This window comes from Leptodactylus fuscus, chromosome 1 (genome assembly GCF_031893055.1).
Source record: "Leptodactylus fuscus isolate aLepFus1 chromosome 1, aLepFus1.hap2, whole genome shotgun sequence".
Lineage (NCBI taxonomy): Eukaryota > Metazoa > Chordata > Amphibia > Anura > Leptodactylidae > Leptodactylus > Leptodactylus fuscus.
This window is the reverse complement of record NC_134265.1, coordinates 355,502,519-355,523,811: the sequence shown is the minus strand read 5'-3', so window position 1 is coordinate 355,523,811 and position 21,293 is coordinate 355,502,519. Positions and strand designations below refer to the sequence as shown.

The window sequence follows — 21,293 nt, the reverse complement described above, 5'->3', positions numbered from 1 at the left end:
ATAATGTAAGAAAAAACTATACCTCCACTGGCTTGTTTCCACTCTAGAGTCGGATGTGTTAGAAATATCACAACCGCTACTAGGGTGCATATCGATGCATAATTAAAAATAGCTTAATTAGCAGGCAGAGTAAACAGTATCTCTCACTGCCGACTGCTAAAATAGTTGTGTATATCGAATCAGTGTATCTTTAACATCCACCGCACACTGAAACCTTTACTAGAGCTATAGAAGTGATCGTCAACAGATAATCTCACTTTCCACAGAGAAGTGAAGAATGGATCCGCAACTCTTGTCCAGTATCTTAAAACTTCATTTTTTAATTAAGTCCATTTAAAACGACAATGGTACACAATCCATAGAAAAAGTTTAGAAAAACATAAACACCAAAAAAGACAACAAATAAAAACCACTGTCAGTGCCGCATGACCGCTGACGCGTTTCGAGACCCTCTTGGTCTGTTATTCATAGCTCTTTGTATGTCTGCTGTTACTCAAATGAAACTGCATGTCATCTATACCTTTGAAAACCATACCTCCAATCACGTGTTACAAATCTTGCTAATGACCTCAGCCACGGAAGCAGCCACAGCTCTTTCCACAGATTCTCGATTGGATTCAGGTCTGGACTGTGACTTGGCCATTCTAACACCTGGATACGTTTATTTGTGAACCAATCCATTGTAGATTTGGCTCTATGGTTTGGATAATTGTCTTGTTGGAATATAAATCTCCGTCCCAGTCCCAGGTCTTTTGCGGACTCCAACAGGTTTTCTTCCAGAATGGTCCTGTATTTGGCTCCATCCATCTTCCCATCAATTTTAGCCATCTTCTCTGTCTCTGCTGAAGAAAAGCCAGCTGTTACGGTTCTGTGTATATATATAAAATAATATTTTTAAACTACAGAACCACTGGTCTGCAAGACACTGCAGTGAGGTCCACAGGCCCAGATGGGCGGCTGTATTTCTGAACAGCGCACAACCAGTTAAACTGCACTGGCAGTGATGTGGCGCGGTACTTAATGTGAACAGGCTGCAACAACACCTTGCCAGTTAACCTCACTGGAAAGGAGCACCTGTGTACTGCTGAAACAGCAAGGCTGCCAAGGGTTATTCGTCACCCCAGGTCAGCAACAGAACATGCTCCGCCTAAGCTAGGAGTTACAAAAGAAGTAGACAGTTTTAAATAGGCTAACTCAGAGACCAAACCTGCTGGTGGCGCTACAGGCTGGAACAGAGACCACTGCTCCAAGCCCTAATGTAGAGCTGACAGTTCAGGATTTTACAGGTCTTTACTTACAGTGCCAGATTGAGGCTGAATGCTGGAACCCAGCCCTGAACTACTGTCATTAACCAATTTCAGTCAAAGTGTGAGCACCTGGCGGCTCACACTATATAAAGGCAAGTTCCCGCCCAACAGGGGCGGTGGCCATGACCTCACCGATCATGCTTAGTATGGCCAAAATGGGGCTTAGCCTCTGAGCGGCTCCAAAATGTACGAGCACGCTCAGTAGGGGAAAAACTGGACTTAGACTCCAGTCGCCTCACTGCATGAGGCCGAGAGCGAGAGTCAGATTGACCCGCAGGTGGCGCTGTGCGCTGGGACAGATACCTGCGAGACCCGATCCTAACACCGGCCCAAACCATGATGCTGCCAACACCATGTTTGACAGTGCGGATGGTGTGTTCAGGGTGATGAGCTGTGTTGCTTTTACACCAAACATATCGTTTTGCATTGTGGCCAAAAAGTTGGATTTTGGTTTCAACTGACCAGAGCACCTTCTTCCACATGTGGCTTGTGGCAAACTTTAAAGAAGACTTTTTATAGATATCTTTGAGAAATGGCTTTCTTCTTGCCACTCTAAGGCCAGATTTGTGCAGTGTCCGACTGATTGTTGTCCTATGGACAGACTCTCCCACCTCAGCTGTAGATCTCTGCAGTTCATCCCGTGTGATCATGGGCCTCTTGGCTGCATCTCTGATCGGTCTTCTCCTTGTTTGAGATGAAAGTTTAGAGGGACAGCCGGGTCTTAGTAGATTTACAGTGGTCTGAGACTTCTTCCATTTCAATATGATTGCTTGCACAGAGCTCCTTGGGATGTTTAAAGCTTGGGAAATCTTTTTGTATTGAAATCCAGCTATAAACTTCTCTACAACAGTATCCCGGACCTGTCTGGTGTGTTCCTTGGTCTTCATGATGCTTTCTGAGCTTTAAACAGACCCTGAGCCTATCACAGAGCAGGTGCATTTATACAGAGACTTGGTTACACAATGGTGGATTCTATTTATCATCATCAGTCATTTAGGACAACATTGTATCATCCAAAGATCTGAACTGAACTGAACCGAGTGAGTTTGCTGCACTGAAAGTAAAGGGGACGAATAATATTGCACGCCCCACTTTTCAGTTTTTTATTTGTTAAAAAAAGTTTAAAATATCCAATAAATTTTGTTCCACTTCACAATTGTGTCCCACTTGTTGATTCTCCCCCCCAAAATTAAAATTTTATATATTTATGTTTGAAGCCTGAAATGTGGCAAAAGTTCAAGGGGCTGAATAATTTCGCAAGGCGCTGTATAATCACCTCTATTACTTTCCCCCACATGATATATTGACACCATTACTGTTCCTCACATAATATAATGATCCCATTATTGTCCCCCACATCATATAGTGACCCCATTAGTGTCCACACTTACTATAACACCCCTTTTCTTCCCACATGGTATATTAACCCATTATTGGCTAAGAATCTCTGGCTGCTTCCTTGGCTCTGCTATATTAGTAGTCCCCCCGCCCCGCTCCTCTCTGATGACACATACTGACGGGGTAAGCTTCCCTCTGCTGTAATATGGTACAGCTCACCAGCACAGACAATGAAGGAGCGGGCCGGGAAACTGTCTGCAGGGATGAGAACATGAGGGGTGACGGGTACCTGCACAAGGTGCACAGTGTGTCCTCTAGATATCCTGCATTACAAAGTAAGGGAACTTGTACACATGAAATGGTTTGCCAATGACTTTTCTTGGGATGTTGATGACTTTGGTGATAAGATGTCACATTGCTGCAGCAGAAGGTTGGGTTATATCTGTTACATCTGTATATGTCATGTGCACCTCTGTATATACACATGTAATCTCCGTATTGTATGTATTACACATGTACATGTCTATATGGTGTATATGTATGTTATCTCTATATTGTATGTATTACACATGTACATGTATATATGGTGTATATGTATGTTATCTCTATATTGTATGTATTACACATGTACATGTCCATATGGTGTATATGTATGTTATCTCTATATTGTATGTATTACACATGTACATGTCCATATGGTGTATATGTATGTTATCTCTATATTGTATGTACTACACATGTACATGTCCATATGGTGTGTATATGTATGTATGTAATCTCCATATTGTATGTAATACACATGTACATGTCTATATGGTGTGTGTATATGTATGTGATATCCATATTGTATGTACTACACTTGTACATGTCTATATGGTGTGTATATGTATGTGATATCCATATTGTATGTATTACACATGTACATGTCTATATGGTGTATATGTATGTAATCTCCATATTGTATGTATTACACATGTACATGTCTATAGTGTGTGTATATGTAATCTCCATGTTGTATGTATTGCACATGTTTATATGGTGTGTGTGTGTGTGTGTTTATATATGTAATGTGTACAGTTATACAGTAAATGGTTAGATTCTATTGTGACCCACGTGTGACATTTGTGCAGGACTTCTGGATTGTGCTGCGGTGTGTAGTAGTGGGCCTGATGTAAAACTATTGATTGGGCTCTCCTTAACTGCTGCAACTCCACCTCATACATAACACCAGGTGGTACAGATGTTGATAATACAAACTTCAGCTGCTGCAGAATCTCATTATGTCGACCGCTGCCTCAGAGCCTCATGATATACTGTAGTAGCTAAATGAAGGATGTGGGGGGTGGCATCATGTGAGAACTCCCACACCTCTCTGCAGTTACACCCATCACCTCTCCAGCATGAGAGTTTTCTTTATAGTAGTTTTTTTTTTGTTTTGTTTTGTTTGTTTTTTTGTGCAGGAAGAACTTTCTCTTCCTTTATGAAATAAAGAAAAAACAGTATTGGGACTGCCTGGTGCCATATGTGATACACAGTGATGGGGATTACATGGTGCCAAATGTACAGCACAGTGATGAGGCTACCTGGTGTTATATCTGAAGCACAGTGATGGGACTACCTGGTGCCATATGTGATACACAGTGATAGGGATTACCTGGTGCCATATGTACAGCACAGTGATGAGGCTACCTGGTGTTATATCTGAAGCACAGTGATGGGACTACCTGGTGCCATATGTGATACACAGTGATAGGGATTACCTGGTGCCATATGTACAGCACAGTGATGAGGCTACCTGGTGTTATATCTGAAGCACAGTGATGGGACTACCTGGTGCCATATGTGATACACAGTGATAGGGATTACCTGGAGTTATATGTGGAACACAGTGATGGGGATAATTGGTGTCATATGTGATACACAGTGATGGGGCTACCTGGTGCCAAATGTGGAGGACCGTGATGGGACTATCTGGTGCCATATGTAGAGCACAGTGATGGGACTTCCTGGTGTTATGTCTGAAGCACATTGATGGGACTACCTAGTGTTATATGTGATACACAGTGATGGAGCTACCTTATGCGATATGTATAACACAGTGATGGGGTTACCTGGTGCCATATGTAAAACACAGTGAAGGGGCCTGGACGGAGCTATATGTGGAGCACAGTAATGGGGCTACCTGGTGTCATTTGTGGAGCACAGTGATGGGGCTACCTAGTGTCATATGAGGAGCACAGTGATGGGGCTACCTAGTGTCATATGTGGAGCACAGTGATAGGGACTACCTGGTGCTATATGTGGAGCACAATGATGGGGATACCTTGTGCCATATGTATAACACAGTGATGGGGTTACCTGGTGATATAAGTGGAGCACAGTGATGGGACTACCTGGTGCCAAATGTGAAAAACTGATAGGGCTACCTGGTGCCATATGTAGAACACAGTGAAGGTGCCTGGGTGGTGCTATATGTGGAGCCCAGTGATGGGGCTATCTGGTGCCATATGTAGAGCCCAGTGATGGGGCTACCTAGTGCCATATGTTGAACAAAGTCATGGGGCTACCTGGTTCCATATTGAGGCCAACAGCTTCTGTATTGCAGGATGGAGAGGTGCAGCAGGCACTGATCCCTGTGTTCCAATTTCTGCTATGGTGGTAGCGCTGGTGTAGGGATGTATAAAAAGGCAGCATTAACTAGATGAGCTATCTTATTGCGTGGGTGACTCCTGAGTAAGTTGCCATGTCTCCATGTTGTCATTCCTCCTCTGCTCTAAAAACCTCCTTCTGCTTCTCCATTCTTTCCCGGAGCTTCCAATATTATATCTCCTCCCACTCCCTTGCCATCTTTGCTCTCCTCCTCCTGCAGCTGCTCTTTTTCCCCTATAAGTAAAGCAGCCCTGCAAGGTTGGAATGCGGCCGATTCTCCCTGGTTCTGCTTGTCTTATTGGTAAAAATACAGCCAGATGTCTGGCCCATGTCTGGCTCTAGCTCTGTCTGACTTGTAGGTTATTGGTGACATTAAGCCTGGGACCTAATAACTGTGGGAAAGGAGCCTTGTTACTTTAGTCCTGGCCCCTCCAAAACCTTCTTGTTCCAGGCGCTCCTGAACCCAGAGCAGAGGGTAAGTACTGAGTACTTTGGAAACCATTGTGTGCACTAGTGTATGGTGCACCATTGTATGGAGACCAGCGTGTAAAGGACTACTATATGGGGACCTCTGTGTAAAGTACCACTGTATAAAGGAATCTTGTATGGTGCACCATTGTATGGGGGATCAGTGTATGAAGGATCACTGTATAAAGTACCACTGTATGGGGGACAACTGTATAAAGGACGATTGTATGGGGGCTACTGTATGGGAGCCAGTCTATGAATCAAGGACTATTGTATAGTGGACTATTGCATGTGGGGCCACTGTATAAAGTACCATACTAATGTATGAAGGACTATTGTATGGGGACCATTGTATGGAGCACCAGTGTATGAAGGACTACTATATGGGGGACCACTGTATGGACAATCCTGTATAAACTACCACTATATGAAGGATTAATGCATGGGGGATTATTATATGGGGGATCAATGTATAGGGACCACTGTATGTGGAATACTGTATAAAGTACCACTGTATGAAGGATTACTGTATGGGGGATTATATTGTATAGGGACTACTGTTGGAGGACCACTGTAGGGACAATCCTGTATAATGTACCACTGTATGAAGGACTTCCAAACTGTCTACCAATACGTATTTGGACACCTGTGGTAGAATAGAAAAAAACAACATTTATTCATATTTAATAGATGGTAGAGCCTCCACGAGCGGCAATTACAGCCTCATCCCTCCGGGGCTTTCCCCAAGTCCTTGTATGACGGCTAGTGGTATTTTATTCCATTCGGCTTGGAGAAGACAAGTAAGTTTTTTCACTGATTTTGGAAGGCTGCTGTACCCCTTAGTTTGTGGTTCAAGTCTGGGCTCTGGGCAGGCCAGTCCAGTTGGTGAGCCTGATTGTCTCTGTAATGTTTCATCATTCAAACGCTAGAAAAGAATGTATGGAAAAAAAAATATATATATATCAACTAATAAAACAGTTCATACACGGCTGTGGGTTGGTGGGTGAGAATAAGTTTAGACATCAACAGAGCCAAAACATTTCAGTCCTTCATGGACCTTTATGTGCGGGGCGTTTGTTACAATGTAATTAGGGTATATTGTTGTCTTGTCCTGTATACACTCCTTTATGCAGGGCTCATATTATGTAGGGGCCACAGTATGGTGGGCGCTGTATGCTGATTCTGGCTGGTCTTTGTGTATTTCCCTGCCACAGTTATCACTGCACTCAGTTACAGACCTCACTGGTAAGACTGGCATATATGGCGTAATACCGCTAATTCAAGTAATTGCTATAGAGATGATGTGATTGTAAAGCAAGTCAGTGCTGCAAAACACTCCCAACATATCAGTGGGGCCCCAGAGTAACTATCCTTGTGTGGCAGTGGCCCTAATAGGTGAGGAGTGGAGATGAGCGAACAGTAAAATATAGTCTGTGGAGAAAATGCTTCATTTCAGGGGATGCCACCATTTGACTCAGGAGGGTCACCAAGTCCACTATCACACCTCAGCAAATGATGCCAACACCTCTGCAATGTAACTGGGACAGCAGGGGAAGCATGTCTGGGGGCATCTAACACACCAAAGTCCCTGTATTACCCCACTATCACAGCCTAACAACTACACACTTTCCACACTCAAAAAACCTCTATCAAAGTAGGAAAATACCTGGAAACCTTCTTTACTCCTCAATTATATGGACAGAAACCCAAATTTTACTTTAATGAAACCTTAACAAGCACCCCTTTAAATCACGTTACCCATGACAACCACAGATGGAATAGACAATGGGAAATGCAACAGTACCCACCCTGAACTGTCATTGTGTGTGTGTGTGTGTGTGTGTGTGTGTGTGTGTGTGTGTGTGTGTGTGTGTGTGTGTGATGTGGTAAGACCTTCCAAAATTCACTTTTATGGCCCTTAATGTGAGCCCTTCAAAATTAAGTTACAGGCCCTTAAGCTGAGCTACCAGCAGAGATTGAGGCCCTTTAGGTGACTTCAGCCTCTTACCGGCAGTGTTTTTTGCCCTTGGAGTGAGTTGAGCCTCTAACCAGCAGAGTTTGGGGGAATCAGGGTGGATTGAGCCTAGTAGGAGCATAATTGTGCAATGCTGATGGTGCATGAGGAGGAGGAGGAGGAATTGTAGAGGGTGAGCACACACATGAAACTTCATGTCGGGGTGCTTGACACAGGTGGACATGAAAATGATCGGTCTATCCGGAGGCTGTTCATTTTGATCTGCATCAGCCGGTCAGCACTGTCAGCTGACAGCCGACTACACTTATCTGTAAAAATGCCACCAGCTGCGCTAAAGACCCTTTCCAAAAAAACGCTGGTGGCAGAGCAGGAATGGACCTCTAATGCGTACAGCGCAAGTTCGAGCCACAAATCCAATTTGGAGACCCAATAAGTATAGACCGCAGAGGGATCAGAGAGGACAGGGCTGGGGTCGGCCAGGTACTCCCACAACATGCGCCTATACTTGTCTCTCCTGGTGACACTAGGCCTATCATGTATTCAGCCATGTGTGCCAGAGTGTTACTTGGCATGACTTGGCTGCCCCCACCAGAATGGTCACTCTCCATTTCCTCATCTTCCTCCTACACCTCCATTTTGCCCCAACCGCGCTGCAGCAATGGGACGCACTGAACTTCCCCGATAGCCTCCTGTGTGACAATGACATCTGCCACTTCATCATCCTCCTCCTCCTCTTCCTCCCTCAATATACGCTGTGAAGCGGACAGGAGTGTGTCCTGACTATCCTGCTGGGATGTTTCTGCTCCTATGCCCGACTCCTCAGTGTCCAATGCGTTATCCCTGATGGTGATGAGGGATTCTCGCATCACACACAGGAGCGGGATTGTGACACTCATGAGTGCGTCGTCACAGCTGACCCTCATGGTTAACTCCTCAAAGACACGTAAGATCTCGCATAAGTCTGCCATCCATGGCCACTCATGGTGCAGAAACTGTGGGAGCTCACTCTGAGGAACCCTTGGGTTTTGGAGATGGTACTCCATCAAGGGTCTCTGCTGCTCACACACTCTACTCAACATGTGGTATGTCAAGTTCCAGCATGTGGGGATGTCACACATCAGCTGGTATTCTGGAAGATGGAGGCGTTGTTGGAGGCTTCGGAGGCTAGCAGCAGCTACTGTGGACTTGCGAAAGTGGGCGCACAAGCGCCACACTTTCACCAGTAGCTCGGGTACATTTGGCTACGTTTTTAAAAAACGTTGCACCACTAAATTGAACACGTGGGCCAGGCATGGAACATGTTGGAGGTTGGCAAGCTCCAGAGCCGCTACCAGGTTCCGGCCATTATTACACACGACAATGCCTTGGCCCAGGTGCAGCAGCGAAAACCATGTTGCCAGGGGCCACACGGTGGCTCAGTGGTTAGCACTGCAGCCTTGCAGCGCTGGAGTCCTGGTGTTCAAATCCCACCAAGGGCAAAAAACCATCTTCAAGGAGTTTGTATGTTCTCCCCGTGTTTGCATGGATTTCCATCCCATATTCCAAAAAAAGACATACTGATAGGGAAAAATGTACATTGTGAGCTCTATGTGGGGCTCACAATCTACATTTAAAAAAAAAAAAAAGAAAACCATGTTGCCATCTCATTGAGGAGGGCATCCCTCACCTCAGAGGCAGTGTGCTGTCTGTCCCCCAAGTTGATGAGCTTCAACAAGGCCTGCTGACATCTCCCCACACCAGTACTGCTGCCTTTCCAGCAGATAGCTGGGGTCAATGTGATGCCGGAGGAGGAGGAGGGTGGTTCAGAGCCCCTGCCAGGAATGTTAGGTGGGGAAATGAGGTAGACCGCCCCAGATTGTGACCCGGTCCAAGCCTCAGCTACATTCGGCCAGTGTGCTGTCAGTGAAATATAGCGTCCCTGTCCTCATGCACTATATCTAAAGGTAGAAGAAGAATAGACTTTTTTTTAAGGCTATTCCTATGTGTTAGAAAAAAAAGGGTTCTAATGATAGGATCCCTTTAACTACCTAATAAGAACAGCTCCTCACATTAAAAGCGGACGTACTTGGCATAGCAGCTCAGCTACACTCATATGAATAGGACTGTGCTGCAGCAATGTCATGTGACCAATGGATGTGATGTCATCGGACTGAGAAGGGGAAGTGAAGCTCACCTAAGGAAAGCGGAGAACCCAAAAGAAACCCACACAAGCACAGGGAGAATGTAGTATTCCAAATCTGCAATACTGTCCCTAAGACACAGCATAGGAGAGCACTAGGACCCAGAGAGAAGAAAACCAAACCAAGCAGACTAAACCGACCTACAGGGAGAGCAGAATCAGGGCACAAGAGCCAAGAACTAGAGCAAACCTCCGGAGTTAGACAACATTACACAAGAAATAATAACTTGACAGGAACAAGAAGTTGTAAGCTCAAAGAAAATGACTTGATTAAACACGTGTAGCAAATACCATAACCAGCAAATAGTGGTGGAAAACCAGAAGTTTCCAGAGCTAAAGAGTTAACCCATCAAGTAAATCTGTAGAAATGGATAATAGGTTTTCATCAATGATGATGTGACTTACTGACAGCTCAGGTGTGAGGTCACTACCCAACATCTACAAGTAATAATCCCACCAGACATGATGACTTTATCAGACACTTTGGATCAATTCATAGAAGGACACGGGTGATGATGCCTCATATAGTTTTATTTATATATTATATATAGATTATATCTATAACATCTATGTTATGTTATCTGTGTGGTACAGGACAGTATGTTATCGAGTAGTAGGGACTCCCATCAGCATAGATAACTATAATACCAGGAGTCCCTCTCCCGACAATAATGTTCAGGCTGGTAAATCTGGCCAACACACAGACCAAGTTCACGGCTGAAACTTCGTAATGTGAATGGAACCTAAAGATTTATTTTTGTAGAATAATTTTCCTGGTATTTAACTCAGGCCTAAAGATCATAATGTAGAGTTTAGGAACAAAAATACAACCAAGGACCCCAGCACATGAGGTCAATATGGCGAATATCTCCACGGCCACCATGTACTTCCCACTGGTGCTCAGATAAGCCGGGATCATGGCGATCCAGACACTACAGAACAGCAGCATGCTGAAGGTGATATACTTGGCCTCATTAAAACTGTCCGGTAATGTCCTCACCATGAAAGCCAGAAGAAAGCTGACAGCAGCCAGGAGCCCCATATAACCCAACATGGAGTAGAACCAGAGATCTGAGCCCTCATTACACTGAATGACGATCTTCCCAGGATTAGAGAGATGGTTAAATTCTACATAAGGAGGTGACACCAGCATCCATAAAACACAAAGCAGGATTTGTACTGAGGAACAGGTCACAACCACATAATTAGAGACTTTGAGTGAGACCCACTTTACCCAGGAACTGCCAGGTTTGGTGGCTTTGAAGGCGATGCAGACTGTGATAGTCTTCCCGAGAACTGAAGAGACACTAATGGAGAAGAAGATGCCAAATAACATTTGTCTCAGCAAACAGGTGATATCTGAAGGACAACCAAGAAACAAAAAGACACAGAGGAAGCTCAACAAGATGGAGACTAGAAGGATGAAGCTCACAGTCCGGTTATTGGCCTTCACGATGGGAGTGTCCCAGTAATGAATAAAGATTCCCAATATGAATAAAGTAACAATAGAAAATAATGAAGTCAATGCTGAAAATATCAAAACCAGAATATCCTTCTCATAGGACAGGAACTCGTGTGTTTTGGGGACACATTTCACTTTCTTCTCATCAGGCCATTCATCTTCAGGGCATTTATAGCAGAATTCACTGTCTATAATAAAAGGAAACATGAAGGTATCAGAAGAGTCATAGATACATGCTGGCTTCATTTCTAGTTCTTCTATCTAGTCAATAGCTTAGGTTATGTAAAATAATGATGGATTTTTAGTATAACTTGTGTCCTAGCTTGAAACACCATTACTAGTCAGTAGAGACGGGTGAACTGGTTTTAATGAGCCAGATTCAATAGGAATTCTACAAAAGTAATCAAGATTCATCTCGCCTTCTGCAAAATGGCCACCACCAATAGTAACTTTGTAGAAGAGCCTAGAGAAGGAGGTTCACATGGTCTATGACCCAGTTAGGCTTATGGTATCACCTGGTAGTCTCTCTGCCAATCATTAGTGGTGGTTGTAGGGGTCACAGTGAAAATTTCATATACAACATATATGATTATGTACAGAGAGTGAAGCTATCCTGTGAGATGAAGGAATCAGGGAGAACGTCAATATCTGCAGTCAGCACAGAGATAGTGAGAGAAGAAAAATCACAAAAATAGCCGCAGTACTACAGAATGATAGGAGAGGGCTCTGGAGCACAGATTACGGCACAGAATAAATGTATTTTATATATAGATAGAGGCAGTGTTGCGGTCAGCAGGGTTTATTTAAAAAAACTAAACAAACAAAAACACTGCGGAGCCCTACTGGACTCTGAACTGCAATAACACCCTGGAGTGAACACGGTCTGGCAGATGATGATAGACAGACGATAGACAGACATTAAACAGACAATAGTCAGACAAATTTTCCCTACTATTTTGTTTTTATTTTCCCAGTTATAAAAAAACTCAAAAACAGGCAAAAATAAAAACAATATATTAATAAAACACTATGTGTCACCGAAAAAAGACACAGAAATGAGTTGAATAAAGCAAATGATCAAAATGTTATTGCCCTCAATCCCGCACATACAAAAAAAAAAACAAAAAAAAAACAAAACGTGTCTTGAAACAAAATTATCCCGGTACTGAAGTGGATAATGTGTTTTTCCCTCGTTTGCTCTTTTAGCAGATCTGCTTACTGATTAGGTCAGACTTACTGAACTATATCAATGACCAGCAAGTTTTTATACTCAATAAAATGGTCAACAAGAGTTTGGGGGTTAATTCAATAAAATAACTTCTCAGCTTGTGTATTTGATAACTTTAATATTACTGCCTTTATAATGGCTGCTGTCGGATTTAGTGCTAGTCACTAGAGATGAGCGAACAGTGTTCTATCGAACACATGTTCGATCGGATATCAGGGTGTTCGCCATGTTCGAATCGAATCGAACACCGCGTGGTAAAGTGCGCCAAAATTCGATTCCCCTCCCACCTTCCCTGGCGCCTTTTTTGCACCAATAACAGCGCAGGGGAGGTGGGACAGGAACTACGACACCGGGGGCATTGAAAAAAATTGGAAAAAGTCATTGGCTGCCGAAATCAGGTGACCTCCATTTTAGACGAATAGTGGATTTCAAATCCGGGTCATATGAGAATGTGAACTTTGTGACTATGAGACAGGGATAGCTGTACAGGCAGGGATAGCTAGGGATAACCTTTATTTAGGGGGGAATGTTATTAAAAATAACTTTTTGGGGCTCTATCGGGTGTGTAATTGTGATTTTTGTGAGATAAACTTTTTCCCATAGGGATGCATTGGCCAGCGCTGATTGGCCGAATTCCGTACTCTGGCCAATCAGTGCTGGCCAATGCATTCTATTAGCTTGATGAAGCAGAGTGTGCACAAGGGTTCAAGCGCACCCTCGGCTCTGATGTAGCAGAGCCGAGGGTGCACAAGGGTTCAAGCGCACCCTCGGCTCTGATGTAGAATGATGTAGGGCTAATAGAATGCATTGGCCAATCAGCGCTGGCCAATGCATTCTATTAGCGTGAACTGAGTTTGCACAGGGGTTCTAGTGCACCCTCGGCTCTGCTACATCAGATTGCTACATCTGATGTAGCAGTGCCGAGTGTGCATCAGATGTGTAGTTGAGCAAAACTGACTCAGCACTGCTAAGTCTGCATTCGCATAGGAATGCATTGGCCAGCCTTCGGCCAATCAGCGCTGGCTCTGCCGGAGGAGGCGGAGTCTAAGGTCGGACCTGAATGGAGACTGGTGTGGAGCGATCTTAGACTCCGCCTCCTCCAGCAGAGCCAGCGCTGATTGGTCGAGTTCCGTACTCTGGCCAATCAGCACTGGCCAATGCATTTCTATGGGGAAAAGTTAGCTTGCGAAAATCGCAAACTGACAGGGATTTCCATGAAATAAAGTGACTTTTATGCCCCCAGACATGCTTCCCCTGCTGTCCCAGTGTCATTCCAGGGTGTTGGTATCATTTCCTGGGGTGTCATAGTGGACTTGGTGACCCTCCAGACACGAATTTGGGTTTCCCCCTTAACGAGTTTATGTTCCCCATAGACTATAATGGGGTTCGAAACCCATTCGAACACTCGAACAGTGAGCGGCTGTTCGAATCGAATTTCGAACCTCGAACATTTTAGTGTTCGCTCATCTCTATTAGTGACTAGTAGAGATGAGCGAGTACTGTTCGGATCAGCCAATCCGAACAGCACGCTCCATAGAAATGAATGGATGCACCTGGTACTTCCGCTTTGACGGCGGCCGGCCGCTTAACCCCCCGTGTGCCGGCTACATCCATTCATTTCTATGCGAGCGTGCTGTTCGGATTGGCTGATCCGAACAGTACTCGCTCATCTCTACTAGTCACTAATAGAGATGAGCGAACAGTGTTCTATCGAACTCATGTTCGATCGGATATTAGGCTGTTCGGCATGTTCAAATCGAATCGAACACCGCGTGGTAAAGTGCGCCATTACTCGATTCCCCTCCCACCTTCCCTGGCGCCTTTTTTGCTCCAATAACAGCGCAGGGTAGGTGGGACAGGAACTACGACACCGGTGACGTTGAGAAAAGTAGGCAAAACCCATTGGCTGCCGAAAACATGTGACCTCTAATTTAAAAGAACAGCGACGCCCAGGTTCGCGTCATTCTGAGCTTGCAATTCACCGAGGACGGAGGTTTCCGTCCAGCTAGCTAGGGCTTAGATTCTGGGTAGGCAGGGACAGGCTAGGATAGGAAGGAGAAGACAACCAACAGCTCTTGTAAGAGCTAAATTCCAGGGAGAAGCTTGTCAGTGTAACGTGGCACTGACGGGCTCAATCGCCGCAACCCAGCTTTCCCAGGATCCTGAATGGAACACACTGACAGTGTATTCCCGTATACCCCATATATACACCCCAAATCCCCGTTCCAACGGTGTGCCCCCCCACCTTCACCTCAGAAATACCCTGCAAGTCCCCTAGCAATAGAATTGGGGCTATATACACCCACAATTTTTACTACTGCCATATAGTGCCATTGTCTGACTGGGAATTCAAAGAATATATTGGGGTTATGTGCACCCACAATTTTTACTACTGGTATACAGTGCCATTGTCTGACTGGGAATTCAAAGAATATATGGGGGTTATGTGCACCCACAATTTTTGCTACTGCTATATAGTGCCATTGTCTCACTGGGAATTCAAAGAATATATTGGGGTTATGTGCACCCACAATTTTTAATACTGGTATACAGTGCCATTGTCTGACTGGGAATTCAAAGAATATATTGGGGTTATGTGCACCCACTATTTTTAATACTGGTATACAGTGCCATTGTCTGACTGGGAATTCAAAGAATATATGGGGGTTATGTGCACCCACAATTTTTGCTACTGCTATACAGTGCCATTGTCTCACTGGGAATTCAAAGAATATATGGGGGTTATGTGCACCCACAATTTTTAATACTGGTATACAGTGCCATTGTCTGACTGGGAATTCAAAGAATATATGGGGGTTATGTGCACCCACAATTTTTACTACTGGTATACAGTGCCATTGTCTGACTGGGAATTCAAAGAATATATGGGGGTTATGTGCACCCACAATTTTTACTACTGGTATATAGTGCCATTGTCTGACTGGGAATTCAAAGAATATATGGGGGTTATGTGCACCCACAATTTTTACTACTGGTATATAGTGCCATTGTCTGACTGGGAATTCAAAGAATATATTGGGGTTACGTGCACCCACAATTTTTACTACTGGTATATAGTGCCATTGTCTGACTGGGAATTCAAAGAATATATGGGGGTTATGTGCACCCACAATTTTTGCTACTGCCATATAGTGCCATTGTCTGACTGGGAATTCAAAGAATATATGGGGGTTATGTGCACCCACAATTTTTAATACTGGTATACAGTGCCATTGTCTGACTGGGAATTCAAAGAATATATTGGGGTTACGTGCACCCACAATTTTTACTACTGGTATACAGTGCCATTGTCTGACTGGGAATTCAAAGAATATATGGGGGTTATGTGCACCCACAATTTTTAATACTGGTATACAGTGCCATTGTCTGACTGGGAATTCAAAGAATATATTGGGGTTACGTGCACCCACAATTTTTACTACTGGTATACAGTGCCATTGTCTGACTGGGAATTCAAAGAATATATGGGGGTTATGTGCACCCACAATTTTTACTACTGGTATACAGTGCCATTGTCTCACTGGGAATTCAAAGAATATATGGGGGTTATGTGCACCCACAATTTTTACTACTGGTATACAGTGCCATTGTCTGACTGTGAATTCAAAGAATATATGGGGGTTATGTGCACCCACAATTTTTGCTACTGCTATACAGTGCCATTGTCTCACTGGGAATTCAAAGAATATATTGGGGTTATGTGCACCCACAATTTTTACTACTGGTATACAGTGCCATTGTCTGACTGGGAATTCAAAGAATATATGGGGGTTACGTGCACCCACAATTTTTGCTACTGCTATACAGTTCCATTGTCTCACTGGGAATTCAAAGAATATATGGGGGTTATGTGCACCCACAATTTTTACTACTGGTATATAGTGCCATTGTCTGACTGGGAATTCAAAGAATATATGGGGGTTACGTGCACCCACAATTTTTGCTACTGCTATACAGTGCCATTGTCTGACTGGGAATTCAAAGAATATATTGGGGTTATGTGCACCCACAATTTTTACTACTGGTATACAGTGCCATTGTCTGACTGGGAATTCAAAGAATATATGGGGGTTACGTGCACCCACAATTTTTGCTACTGGTATACAGTGCCATTGTCTCACTGGGAATTCCACAAATAATTTGGGGATTCATTCACCCTACATTTCAGGCTCTTGCTATATTCACCCAGGTTGTCAGTGCTGCACCAGCTCGTTCCCAGACAGCTCGGCCCGAAAAACACGTTACCTATATAGAGGATTTGGACAATGAAGACAACATGTTCTAAATCTAATGTCTGCACCTTCTCCAGAATTAAAATAAAGGCAGCGTTTAACTTTCAAATAGCACTGCACAAAGGAAGAGCTTATCAGCTTGTCTCATGACATGCTACTGAAAAGTTTCATTTGTGTATCTTAATGTAAATATAGTTGTATAAGCTTTTTGGGTTTTAGGCACTGCCAAGTTATTTATTACCACCCGCTCCCTTATAATGATGATGACGCCAAAGTCACTGTGGGTGTTCAGAGCTCACAGCTTTGGGTGACATTTGTCTTGCTCTCTGTCGGTACCAGCTGTCTTTTTGGATACCGTAAAGTTATGTTGACTTTATTAACAGCTATAGAAGCTTTAGCCAGGTTGTGACGGTGTGTAACCCTAACAACACTAAGTGGGATACACATTAATAGTCAGTCTATGTACGCTAAACGTATCACTGAAGTAATTTTTTTTCCCTCTCCCCTAATATAAGAAAGGAACAGACATTAGACCTAGACCGGGGTTCGAGGCTTGAAAAAATCCAGTATTATTTGTTCTTCATGATGTGAAATATGTGTTGAAAAGCAACCCAAGATGAAGTCAGCCATGTGTGCCAGTGTGTTACTTGGCATGCCTTTGCTGGCCCCAACTGTAAGGGTCACTCTCCATTTCCTCCATTTTCCACTCCCCTTCACACCATTTGTGGTGAAGCAATGGGATGCACTGAAGTGCACCCTCTAGCCTCGTGTGGGATAGGGACATCAGATGCCACTCCAACCCCCTCGTCTTCCTCCGCCAGCCAACGGTGCGAAGATGAGAGGAGTGTGCTCTGAATGTTTTCTGCCTAGCAGAGGCTAGTTCTCACTTACGAAAATGGCCCCACTTTGACCTGTATATCAGGCACAATGGTGTAGGTTTCAAAGAAACATGGCACCAACAAGTTGGAAAACGTGGGCCATGCGTGGACCGTGTTTGAGTCTGGCAAGCTCCAGATCTGCTACCAGGTTCCAGCCATTATCACAGGCGCAAAAATGCCAGGCCCCAGGTGTAGCAGGGAAAAAAAAATGCCATCTCAGCCAGGATGGCATCCCTGACCTCGGAGGCACTGTGCTGTCTGTCCCCCAAGCTGATCAGTTTCAGCACGGCCTGCTGACATCTCCCCATGCCAGTGTTACAGTGTTTTCCGCTAGTAGCTGGGGTGGAGGTTGCAGCTTCGTAGGGTTTCAGTCTACTCCTGCCATGAATTTTGGCCTGGGAGAGGAGATAGGCCACCCCAGTTTGCACCCGGGGAACAGACTCCACCACATTCACCCTGCCTGTCATTAAAGATAAGCACTGCAGCATCCCTGACCACAGGCGCTTGTCCATGTGTCGGTGGTCAAGTGGACCTTGCAGCAAAGCGCAGAGCTCTGGGCCCGACTGATGTTATGGGACACATGCAGGCGCAAGGCAGAGACAGCACACCAAGAGAAGTAGTAACGGCTAGGCCCAGCATAGGGAGGTGCCCCAGCTGCCATCTGCTGACGGAAGGCCTGGGTCTCCAGAAGCATAAACAAACACCAACATCTCCAGGGCCAGCAGTTTATCGATGAGGCTGTTACAGGCTTGGGCATGGGGGTGGGTTGTATTGTACTTCTGCCTGCAATGAAAAGCTTGGGAAATGTGGAGTGGCTGGGAAGAGGCGCATGATGGTGCAGGCCAAAAGGGCGCATGAGGGTGAACTCCCCAATGTGTCAGAGATAGGTGTGTAGGTGTCCTTGCATCATATACTTGCACCATATTTGGCTTTGGAAGTTAATTTTGTGCCAAAAAGTGGTTAAGACAGCGATCCCTCAGCTACTCCCGTTACACTGTCTATTGAAGTTACCATCTGTGGAAGTGGACCACCATTTCTAAGATCCCAAAGGAAGCAGGCAAGAGATGTGCAGTTCAGAAAAAAAGATGAGAAAATAAGTTTAGGCTGTAGAGCACAGAGGGATCGGAGAGGACAGAGCTGGTGTCGGCCAGGTATTCCCACAACATGCGCCTATACTTGTCCCTCCTGGTGACACTAGGCCCCTGAGTGGCAGTAATTTGTCCAGGGGGGCCATTAACGTGTTCCAGACCTAGGAATAAGTCTTCCAACAGGGTAGAGTTTTGCATGCCTTTGCTTCTAACCACTGTTTTTGCTGCTTAGCTTCCCTCCACATCTACTCTGCTTTCACCCCTAAACATCACCCCAGTTTATGCCTTTGCTTCTACCCAGGTTTTTTGTTGATTTAGCTTCCCTCTACATCTACACTGCTTTAGCCCCTAGACATCACCCCTGTCCATGTGGGGTCGGTGGCCTCGTCATCCACCAACTCCTCTTCCAATTGCGCACTGCCCCCTTACTGCAAACCGCACATGACCACAGCTTGCCTTGATGGCAACTGTGTCTCATGATCCCCACTTAGGTCCAGACAAGTCGGTGGCGGGTCCAAAACCCCAAAATTGGAAGGAAATGGCAGATGCTGCAGTATTTCTAACACCTGTTCCTGGTGCTCGGGCCTGGTCTGTGTTGTACCCTGCACCCTGCTTAACGCATCTGCCATATCCGAAGTTGTGCTGAGCGCATGCTAATGTTTCGTGTCCAGTGCAATGGATGGGATGGGATTTCACATAAGTCTGCCACCCATGGCCACTCATGGTTGAGCAACTGAGGGAGTTGACTTTGACGAACCCGAGGGTTTTGGAGTTGGAACTACATCAAAGGTCTGTGCTGCTCACACACTCTGCTCAACACATGATATGTTTAGTGCCAGCAGTGTGGAGACGTCGCACAACAGCCGTTGTTCCAGCAGGTACAGGCGTTGTAGGAGTGCATAGAGGCTAGCAGCGGCAACTATACACTTTAAAAACTATCCGCACAAGCGCCACACTTTCACCAGTAGCTCAGGAACATTGGGGTACCTTTTTCAAAAGATTAGCAGCAATGAGTTAAAAACGTGGCCCAGGCATGGAATATGTTGCAGGCTGCCAAGCTACAGAGCCAATCCCAGGTTACGGCCATTATCACACATGACAACATGCCTGGGCCCAGGTGCAGTGGCAAAAACCACATTGCCGTCTCATCGAGGATGGCATGACTCACTTTGTAGGCAGTGTGCTGTCTGGCCCCCAAGCTGATGAGCTTCAGCACGGCCCGCTGACGTCTCCCCACACCAGTGTTGCAGCGTTTGCCGCTAGTAGCTGTGGTGGAGGTTGCAGCGTCGTAGGGTTTCAGTCTACTCCTGCCATGAATTTTGGCCTGGGAGAGGAGATAGGCCACCCCAGTTTGCACCCGGGGAACAGACTCCACCACATTCACCCTGCCTGTCATTAAAGATAAGCACTGCAGCATCCCTGACCACAGGCGCTTGTCCAAGTGTCGGTGGTCAAGTGGACCTTGCAGCAAAGCGCGGAACTAAGGGCCCACCTGATGTTGAGTGACACGTGCTGGTGCAAGGCGGGGACGCCACACCGGGAGAAGTTGAGACGGCTAGGGACGGCATAGTGAGGTGCCACAGTTGCCATCAGGTCTGGGAAGGCGGGAGTTTCAACAAGCCGGAACGCCAACCTCTCCTGGGCCAGCAGTTTAGCGATGTTGGCGTTCTAGGCTTGCGTGGGTGGGTGGTTAGCGGTGTATTTCTGCCGGCGCTCCAATGTCTGAGAGATGGTGGGTTGTTGTAAAGAAGCGCCTGATGGTGCCTTTGATGGTGCAGGAGAAGGAGATAAGACAGAAACAGGGGAGGATGAGGGAGAAGTCAACAAAGTGGCGGAGGCAGATGAAGTGATGTCCTGGCTCGTCCTCTGGAGTGCATTGCCAGCACTGTGAGCAGAGGCAGTGGCATGAACGGCGGGCGACGTTTGTCCTGCCGTTGCTGCCTGCCACTGATTCCATTGCTTGGATTCCAAATGACGGTGCATTGAAGTGGTGGACAGGTTGCTCTTCTCAGGGCCCCTACTCGATTTCGAGAGGCAAATTGTGTAGACGACACTATATCTGTCCTCGGCGCATTCCTTGAAAAAACTCTACACCTTCAAGAAACGTGCCCTCGATGGGGGAGTTTTTCTGGGCTGGGTACAAAAGGGAACATCTTCGGACATTCCGGGTCTGGCCTGGCTTCGGCAAAGCAGCTGACCTCTGCCTCTGGACATGTCTCTGCCTCTAGCTACCCTTTTTGGTGCTGCACCTGCCTCAACATCCACACTACTTTCCCAGCTTGACATCTGCCTTGTCCAGGTGGGGTCGGTGTCCTCGTCGTCCACCACCTCCTCTTCCAACTCCTGTCTCGCCTCCTCCTCCTGCACAATGCGCATGTCAACTGGCTGCCCTGACAGCAACTGCGTCTCATCGTCGTCGATGAGGGTGGGTTGCTGGTCATCCGCCACCAAATCGACCGGAGATGGAA

General features: G+C 45.6%; 1 protein-coding gene across 1 annotated transcript in view; it reads right to left on the bottom strand.

The window, feature by feature from the left end:
- Positions 1-10,667: 10,667 nt before the first annotated feature.
- LOC142184778 (vomeronasal type-2 receptor 26-like) overlaps positions 10,668-21,293 on the bottom strand; it is a 34,029-nt gene continuing 23,403 nt past the window's right edge. The window contains exons 6-7 of the mRNA XM_075259896.1: positions 12,616-12,619; positions 10,668-11,566 (exon numbers count right to left, since the gene is read on the bottom strand). Of these exons, the coding sequence (XP_075115997.1) occupies positions 10,668-11,566; positions 12,616-12,619 (903 nt within the window). The remainder of the gene's footprint in view (positions 11,567-12,615; positions 12,620-21,293) is intronic.